The sequence below is a fragment of the Borostomias antarcticus genome (genome assembly GCF_949987555.1).
Source record: "Borostomias antarcticus genome assembly, chromosome: 1".
NCBI classification, from domain to species: Eukaryota; Metazoa; Chordata; class Actinopteri; order Stomiiformes; family Stomiidae; genus Borostomias; species Borostomias antarcticus.
In genome coordinates, this window is record NC_140234.1 from 50,346,835 (window position 1) to 50,356,257 (window position 9,423).

At 44.0% G+C, this 9,423-nt stretch overlaps 1 protein-coding gene across 1 annotated transcript; it reads right to left on the reverse strand.

Annotated features, from left to right (window-relative positions):
* Positions 1-382: 382 nt before the first annotated feature.
* dhx40 (DEAH (Asp-Glu-Ala-His) box polypeptide 40) lies at positions 383-9,089 on the reverse strand. The gene is made up of 17 exons (XM_084441227.1): positions 8,747-9,089; positions 8,400-8,545; positions 8,178-8,297; positions 7,657-7,893; positions 6,596-6,662; positions 6,368-6,499; positions 6,092-6,191; positions 5,905-5,991; positions 5,534-5,716; positions 3,111-3,191; positions 2,772-2,929; positions 2,449-2,563; positions 2,020-2,128; positions 1,534-1,628; positions 1,318-1,387; positions 930-1,158; positions 383-698 (listed from the first exon to the last, which is right to left on the reverse strand). The coding sequence occupies exons 1-17, from the start codon at positions 8,925-8,927 to the stop codon at positions 577-579; spliced, it is 2,232 nt and encodes a 743-aa protein (XP_084297353.1). The 5' UTR covers positions 8,928-9,089; the 3' UTR covers positions 383-576.
* Between the last annotated feature and the right edge of the window lie 334 nt (positions 9,090-9,423).

Below are 9,423 nucleotides of genomic sequence, written 5' to 3' on the forward strand. Positions count from 1 at the left end.
GCCTCCCTGGCATGAAAAAGTGACCAAAGCACCTTGTTGTGAAAAGAACATCAAGTACAACCACTTAATTTGGTATTATGTCCCTTCTTGAGGGGGATATAGACAAAAGGTGCATAATAAAACCACCAAATTACATGTATTTCTTGAGACACAAATGTACAAAATGAATGTCAACAAAAGTGGTATAATAACTAGAAACAAATGTACATGGCCTAATCATACATCTCTGATAACTGTCCAGGTTGGGCATGGAGGAGCAAATCCCCATTGGCAGAGGTAGGCTAATCTCTCTCTGCCAAATAAACAACAACCCCTAAACAAAAAAACATGCGAAAAAATGTTTTAAAATAAGATATACTTTAATAATCCCTGTGTGGGGGGAAATTATTGTTTATGATAAACATTATGGTAAATTTAAAAATTAATCTCTCCTGTAACACTGTTAGAGCATCCCTGTGCAGTTCAGAGGTTGTGAAACCTGAGGAGATTCAAATCTGTTGTGGTCCCTCCTGTAAACGTGTCCCTCATTCCAGCTGAGGGCAGGAGGGGGTTTAAGCCTATGGACATTTTCATCTCTCAGGGTGCTTTGCTTTGCTGTCGTTCTCTTTTCCGCTGCAAGTAGCGTGCACGGGCATCGCTAACTGAGCCTTCATTGTTACGCTTCTCTAGTTTCTTCAAGGCCTCCTCGACAGATCCCTCTAATAAGAGACAGAAATGTTCCATGAAATACTTGGTAAATTTCAGATGAAACAAGTGAATGGATGAGTGAATTGGACAAGCTTACATCAGCTAGCTAACCATAAACAACACTTTCCTAAGATAGTCCAAAATTTAATGTCAATATAAGTTAGGTAAATTAAGAGCATTTTGTAAAATCAAGGACTGAGTTGCCTTTCACCAGCAAATCAATCCACATGACAATCCCTCACCGGTCTGTCTTTTAGCAGCTTCTTTGGTCTCCCATTTGGCCATTTCCTCGTCGGTCACCTCCTCTCTAGCCACACTGCTCAGCTCATACACATCCACCTTGTGCAGCTTTGGCAGAAGGTCCTTCACCCACTCGTAGCGAATGGGGCACACTGTCCTGATGTAGACCCGCGAGGTGACCAGCACGTCATGGAAGATGACCCAGTCTAGCTCCATCTCCTGGTCAAACAGCTGTGGCACAGAGGGACGAGCCAAAACACATAAGAGTAGGAGATGAGTTGAATTATCAAATGTTTTTGGCATTATTAGTTGTGCACTATTAAAGGCAATCACAGAGTGCATTTACAATGTCGATTTTTCAAGGATGACGTTAAGAAATAATTTCTTTACTGATGATGAAGGATGAATGTGGACCATGGATCCATGTCCATCCATTGTGCAGAACACCTTCCCAATAGACCTAGTAGGAGGACGACATGGGGAAAATAATAGAATAGTAATTTCAAGGTAATCTTGGTATTTGAATCTTGGTATCTTTTCAAGGTAATCTTGGTGTGCGAGGTAAAACTGAAGTCTGGATCAAAGCTAGGAGGTTGTAAACTATACCTTCTAGCAACATTGGTGAAATAACCAGTGCAGAGACATCGCCTGAAGAGCTCACTCTTATTACCATCAAACTTCTCCACAGGGAAGTCTCTTTTCTAGACAAAAAGCAACATGCACAACACATTAATTCACTCATTTTCAAGTTCCATGTGTTTAAACATAGAGAAACATTTAATCAAGAGAATAGTGAGCACAAACATCAGAGGGACCCAAGGACCAATCTACAGTGGGTTTAATTTAAACTAATTGGGCCTCAGTGTATTACTGAGCTGTTGCTAAATGTCTAAATGTGTTGAGCGTTGTTACCATATACTGTAATAAGAATAGTGTTTGTTATTATATCTCTAATGCAACAGGCCAATGCAAGAGGCCAAAAAACAACGTTTTCCATGGACAGGACTACAGCGATCTCCAAAACAAAAAGTTCTATCTACAGCACTGTGAGGGAAAAGACATTTAGTCCTCCACCACCAAGAACCTGGTTACCTGTTGGAGCCTGTGGAGGATCTCTCTTAGCTGGTTCTCTACACTGAAGGCTGACTTGAGTGCCCTCCAGTGGATCCAGTGATCTTTGCACCAGGCTGAGGGGTTTTCACTGCAATGTGAGGACCAACATGAAGGTAGCATAATTATTTATGAAGGGTGAAATGATTAACACCGCATAATCAATCAGGATAAGATGAGCTTGCTCAGGAGTAGTGAGCAAAAGTGGCCTTCATCAGCACCGATGGGAAGAAACTACTTTTGCATAGCATTGTTTTATCTCAAAGTCTGTCTTCCGTCCAGAGCTGCCTACAAATCACATTTTATTTCTATAAATTATAATGCATCTCATACACAAAGGCAACATACAAAAATACCCTCCTGACCCATTGCACCAGTACTGAGGGGGGAAACGGTTTCTGTGTAACATACCTGGCCTTGCACTGCTCAAACACACTGAGAAGCATGGTGAAGTCGTTGCAGCTGCCTGCCTTGGCTCCTAACACCCTATGCTTCATATCAGCCTCCATCTGCTTCTCCGGGTGACCTGCAGGGGGCGCAACACCACAACCATTAACAACAGGAATCCTGACCTGAATTGAATAGTGTCACAAAGTATATAGAAGCTGGAGATGTGTTAATGAGTACATGCATCTGTAACTTCACCACATAATTACTGTGCTATAAACACAATGCATATTGCTGTAAATACAGTGTCTATTATATTTGTGCATATGGGAGTAATGTTCAATCACCTGGTCGGATGAAGATGTTCTCCACAGACAACATGGCTGCCACAGGCAGTAGGAAATCCTCGCAACCCAGAGAGGCAGCTTTGAGCAAGGCACGTGTCAATCCTGGGGGCAGGGGGAACTCAACCATCAACTTCCCCAGTGGAGTCACCTGACCTCTCCTATAGCCCACAAAGAGGAAAAGGATGGTTTGAGAGCATCCTGGTTAGCAGAGAAATGTAATAAAGAAAAAGCAAGTCTGCAGAGGCACTGTCTATATCTTTTGTAAGTAGTTGAGTGCCTGTAGTTTTGTCTACATGTGAAACTGAATAATGAAATATGTTCAATAATTCTGTAACTCACCTGTCGATAGCGTCACACTGGTAAAGCTGTTTGAGTGCTTCCAGGATAAACCTCTCCTCTGGATGGTCCAGGTAAGGGAACCTGAGACACACCAACAACTGGTTACGACAGTACCTTACTTTAAAGGTGCAGTAGTCAAGATTCCAATGTAGACTAATAATTCATAATAGTACCACTACTACTACTACTACTACTAATAATAATAATAACCTAGACCCCCACCAGTCCGGGTTCAAGGCTGGCCAGTCGACAGATACCGCCCTACTTGCAGTGATCGAACTCTCTCTCTTTATCTGTCCTGATACTCCTAGACCCGTCAGCAGCATTTGATACAGTAGACCACCTCTTCTACACCCTCGAGGAGAAAGGGGTCACTGGCTCTGCACGTTCCTTGTTTTCATCCTACCTGATGGGCTGCTCCTACCAGACGACATGAAGAGGGTCGATGTCGGAACTGCGTAGTCTGACTATGGGGGTTCCACATGGGTTTGATCTGGGTCCTTTCCTTTTTTCCCCCTACACTACATCTCTGGGTTGTCATTCGCTTGCATGGCTTCACCTATCACTGCTATGCCGATGACACCCAACTGGTCCTGTCATTTCCCCCTTCTGACACACAAGTGGAGACACACATAGCTGGGTGCTCGGCTGACATCGGAGTGGATGGCGAAACACCACTGTTATGGTTGGGTTTGTGTTGTCTGGGGTGCCATCTTCCCTCTGCCCAGGCTCATGACCTGATTGACAGCACTTGCTGATGCTGAGTGGCCGCAACTGCGCTCGTCACCCCCCAGAGGCATAAGAGGGAGCTGGACCTGTCAGACAGGGCCGGTGTGCCATTCTACAACCCAGCTGTGTGTTGCTGAATTACAGCCTAGTGCTGTGTGTTTGATTACAGCCTTTAGTGTTGTGTGTGTAGCCAGGTGGGCTATAGTTCCTTGGGAACATGAGGTGATTAAGTTAAGGAGTTTATTTGCTCTTTCTGTTTTGGGCTGCTCTCTGTTTGTTGCTTCCTAGTTTTGTTTTGTTGCTATTCTCATTTATGACATTCTTTTTTGTTATTACGGTCATTAATAAATTATTTGTTTATTCGACCAGCTCTTTTCTCTGACTCCCCTTTGTTACCCGGTTGTTTTATAGTTTGTTGTTGTTTTCATATGTTACATCCTTGGGGGCTATCGATAGGCATGTAACAACCACCAAGCTCAACCTGGACAAGACTGAGCTGCTGTTCCTCCCGGGGAAGGGCTGCCTGCACCGGGACCTGGCCATCACCATTGAAGACACAGTGGTGACCCCGACTCGGACTGCGCGGAATCTGGGTGTGACCCTGGACAACCAACTGTCATTCTCCGCACATATCACATCCGTCACACACTCTTGCAGATTCCTGCTCTACAACATCAGGAGGATTCACCCTTTCCTCACTGATGAAATGGCCCTTGTCATCTCCCACTACTGCAACTCCCTCCTTGCTGGGGCCCCGGCGTCAGCCATTAAACACCTGGGACTTGTCCAGAAAGTTGCTGCTCGCCTGGTGTTCAACCACCCTAAGTTCTCCCACACAACTTCCCTTCTCCGTTCCCTACACTGGCTCCCTGTAGCAGCTCGCATCGTTTAAAACTCTGGTACTAGTCTACAGGGCAATGAAAGGAACATCTCCCTCCTACCTCCAGGCCATGATCAAACCCTATACCCCCTCCCGACTGCTATGCTCTGCTACCATCACTCAGAGGCCCCGGCGGTCGATAGACACGGTCACGGCTCTTCTCTGTCCTGGCCCCGCAGTGATGGAATGAACTGCCCACTTACGTCAGGACAGCAGAGTTGCTGCCCATCTTTCTCCGTAGGCTCAAAACTAATCTCTTCAAGAAGTACTACCACAATCCTCCCTCTTAAGCACCTATTGTATTTTTAGATTGCTCTTCTTGCACTTTGCCTTCAGCACTAGAGATGCACTTGTGAGTTCTGGCAAGTAGTAGTACATCTGCTTTTCCTGTGTTAAATGCAATTATTGTAAGTCGCTTTGGATAAAAGCATCAGCTAAATTACTAATGTAATACATCCACTGGGCTTTTAGAAAGGTGCAGAATAAAAATAAATTTTCCCCCAAAATAAAATTGATTATGATTTATAATGTAACATTTTTGACGAACATTTTTGACGAACTCGTCTGAGGTTCGTTTCCGACCTCTAACAAGGCTTGTGAGCCAATCGTTTTATGACTTTAGTACCACACAGTATGCCGGGAGACGGAAGCGATCAGGAGTCCCAATACTATTGGTTCGCATTGTTAAGAGTTTTTGTTATTTTTATGATGGTCTACATCGAAATCTTGACTATTGCACCTTTAAAACTGACTCAATTTAAATGGCTTCTAATGAACAAAGAAGCGCTGTGATGAACCTGGCTGATGGCATCACCTGATGACATCATGGACTCCCAGGCACTTGAGGGTGAGGATGACAGCAGTGAGACTGGTCCTCTGGATTTCTGGGACTGTGTACTCCAGCATGCACTTCTCCCAGAATTCCTTGCTGTAGATCCGGAAGCATTTCCCAGCAGAGGTCCTCCCAGCCCTACCCGCCCTCTGTTGGGCCTCACTCCTACACATCAAACGCAAGTCAAGTTTCCTACTGCAATTCTTTATAACAGTAGTGAGTTGCATTGATTTGGTAATACAGAACCATAATAATCATTCTAATTTGATTTAACTGAATATAAACTCTGTCATCTATGGTCCCATCTTCCAGCAACCTGTAGACCGTCACTTTAGAACTTTTACAAAACTTACTTTGAAATAGGCACAACTTCCAGAATATCCATGCCAACCCTCGAGTTGTGGTTGAGTTGCTTCACAAACCCACTGTCAACTATGTACCTGCAGGAAAATTGACACTGCTATTGAACATTATATTCATACAACTTTTGTATATAATAAAATGGTGAAGTATATATGGAACTAAATGCTGCCTACTTACTTTATTCCATTGATGGTAAGGGATGTTGCTGCAATGTTGGTGGCCACCACACACTTCCTAATGCCTGGTGGGGAAGGCTGAAATATCTGCCTCTGTTGATCTGTGACGTGAGAAAACCATGTCATCAAATTACTAATTGGAAATACAACTGAAAGCAAACCCTTCAGAGCGGTGTAAATAAAGCATGCTCCAGCCTCCACATACTGTAGGTATTACAGTCAGTTTCTCATTTCTCTATACAACTCAGGGTTGTTGAGCTAGTCCTTCATCAGTTACCGGTGGGCATGGATCCATAGAGAGGCAGGATGAGCAGTCCTTCTACTGTGTTGTCCTGTACGTCGTAGCGGTAGTCTATAGACTCAGCCTTCTCAAACAGCAGGTCACAGGCTTTCTCAATCTCAAACTGCCCTGCAATTGGACAAAAAAGTTAGATGAGAAATCTCTCCTTACAGAGATTACCAGTGGAAACTGATTTTCAATTTCAGATATATTACTAGTCCATACCTGTCAGGAACACGAGGATATCTCCGGCCATCTCACTGGTATGCACATCCAGTGCCATCTTTACAACCTGCAACAACAGAGACATTATTTTTTTTGACTAGTAGTATTAAAAAATTAGCAGTGTTGATGGAAGGTTGAACCTCGTTAGGGACTGTTCAAAATTGATGTGAGGGGGTCACTGGACAAAAACTAGGGAGGGTCATGTTTTTTATATTTTAGTCCATGGGAGGGTTACTGTTTTTTAGTCCAGGGGAGGGTCATACAAATTTGAATCCATAAAAATAAAAGTTTATTTAGCTTTACTGGCGCTCTACTGGTGATGACAGGGAAGATTTAGCTACTTGCGTAAAGAACGAATAGATACCGACATCTGTTTTCAGTGCAGGGCATTTCGCTGTTGCTGCGTGCTTTCACTTCTTTCATTTACTACTGACATTACAGTAACATGTAGCCTATGACATAATTAGTATAATAAGCAAGGGCCACTTTGAACCTGTGGTGATTCAAAAATGGAAGACATGTTGTCTTCTTATTTCGAGTAACATCATATTAAAATGAATATTGGTATCCTGCGTGGCGTGCAGAACACGTCATCCAGGACTGTCCGATATGTCGGACACCCAATGGAATGCATGGCCTGACAGTTGTGGATGACGAAACGGTGACATGGCTCCTAGAGGTGTGCCCGGATATATCTGTAGCCCGGGTGACCCCTCACCCAGGCTCGGGGTGATAAAAGGATAGCCCCTCGGCCCCGAGCCTGGGGGGGAGAGAAACATCGAAACCCACATGAAGCAGAAGAAGAAAATGAATATTGCCTATTTGGTGGGGGAGGGCCAATCTTTTTTTTCAGTATCTCGGGGAGGGTCAAAGAAAAATATGTTTCTGTCAGAGGGAGGATCATGCATTTTTATTTCCAAGCACTCTCAAGTTCTCCAGCGACCCCCCTTCCATAAATTTCAAACGGTCCCTTAGAAAAATCCCTTAAAGCTGGAATCTCTCATGAAAAAAATGCTTACAATATCCACCTTAGGTCAGCTGAAAAGAAAGGCCCTACCCACCTCTTTCACAAAGACAGAGCTTTCAGTGTCTTTTGGGCCAATGGCACAGCCAAACGTGGAGATGACAGGGAAGGTTCTTCCTGGGATGGTAAAGACAGGGCATCCACCTAGGAAGTCAGATAGCTTATCCGTCTCGAGGGTGGCTGACATCACTACAACCTTCAGAGGGACGGACCGACCTTTGGAGGCCTCTTTAGGGTGGGAGAAGGTCTTCTTCAAAAGACCCAGCAATATATCCTGCAGCGCACAACACACATCTGCTTAATTGTAGTGGGACAAGTTGCACTGTGTATCCCATTGAAGGAGTTTTCTCAGCAAAAAAAAAACAAGCCTAGTTTGTAAAATGCCTTCTGCAACACTACCTAACAAGTAAAATTAGTAAACACTAAGATAACTGCAGTCAGCGCTACCTTACATGTCTTAGTCATCAAACTACTGCTTGCACTCAGTCCTAGTTATTGTTCATTAATTGGGTTGTATGCTTCCCATTTTGAGGCTATCCTGTGACGGCTGATACTGACCGTGTTCAGACTCCTCTCATGGATCTCGTCGAGGATCACAACGCTGTACTGAGACAGGCCAGGGTTTGCCAGGATCTCCCTCAACAGACAGCCGTCCGTCATGTATTTCACCACTGTGTCCTAACACACAAACACACCGCTAATTTTAGGGATACACTAGTTTCTCACCTCACACACCTTATAATCACTGCAGTTCATGCACATTTTCCTTAAGTCTCTCACCTGTGACGTGCAGTCGTCAAAGCGCACTTGGTAACCGACCTCTCTACCCAGACTGCATTGCATCTCCTGGGCTACCCTCTGGGCCACAGTGATGGCCGCCACCCTCCTGGGCTGGGTTACGCCAATTTTACCATCCCTCCAGAATCCTACACATCAAAGAAAAGTAGTAGCAGTAACACACATTACACATAATTCAAACCTGTATTCCAGTAGGATATGGTTTAGCATGCCGAGCTGGTGGATGTGTGATTGATAGCCTATTAAAACTATTGTACAATTATGAAATTGTCACAGCCTGTGTATACTTTGTAAAATTTGTTAAATACAAGGAAAGGAACTGAACTTACCACCCTGATGCAAGTACTGTGGAAGTTGCGTGGTTTTCCCACTGCCAGTCTCACCAGTGACAACCAAGAAAGAACTGTTTTTAACAGCTTGTATGAGTTTAGACTTGTGTTGATAAATAGGCAAGTTCTTCGATTCATTGATTGATTCTTCCTTGGTGTCCCACCTGGTCCGCTTAGACATGTTAGCGTTAGCTAAATAAATATCAGTGAAACCTTTTATGAGAAAGTCAGCTAGCGGGTAAGGGCTGAATAGTTGTAACCTAGAATAATTATGTACAAACACAATTCAGCAGTTGGCTAGCTAAGTGTTAAATTTGACTTTTCAGGCGTTTGGATAGCTGTTCCTTTCCCACACGTTTTCGTCAACAAAACGAATTAAGTTACTTCCGCAATAGAACGCATTTTGCGCTTTCATTGGTCAAATCTGTGATCGTGTGACCTCCGCTTGATAAACCCAAACCAAAGAGTATGGATTGGAATGCCAAGAGGGGACACTTATGTGACAGTTTGTCACCTGCCTGAAGAGGGCGCTCGCGTAGCGTTTCCGCAATTATGGACTGTCATCTGCTGGCAAATTCATCCAGGTCAACATGAAGACTGACAGGTACTTGTTTGTTTATCATGTTCACAAACGTGTATAAATTGATCCCAGATGGTCTCAGATGACACTGCTCAGT

Coding starts and splice junctions, on each gene's coding strand:
- dhx40 (XM_084441227.1), bottom strand. CDS start 8,927: ATGTCTAAGCGGACCAGGTGGGACACCAAGGAAGAATCAATCAATGAA. Junction 5,992..6,091: donor CTTACCATCAATGGAATAAA/GTAAGTAGGCAG, acceptor ATTTTCCTGCAG/GTACATAGTTGACAGTGGGT. Junction 1,629..2,019: donor TCCTCCACAGGCTCCAACAG/GTAACCAGGTTC, acceptor CTTTTTGTCTAG/AAAAGAGACTTCCCTGTGGA.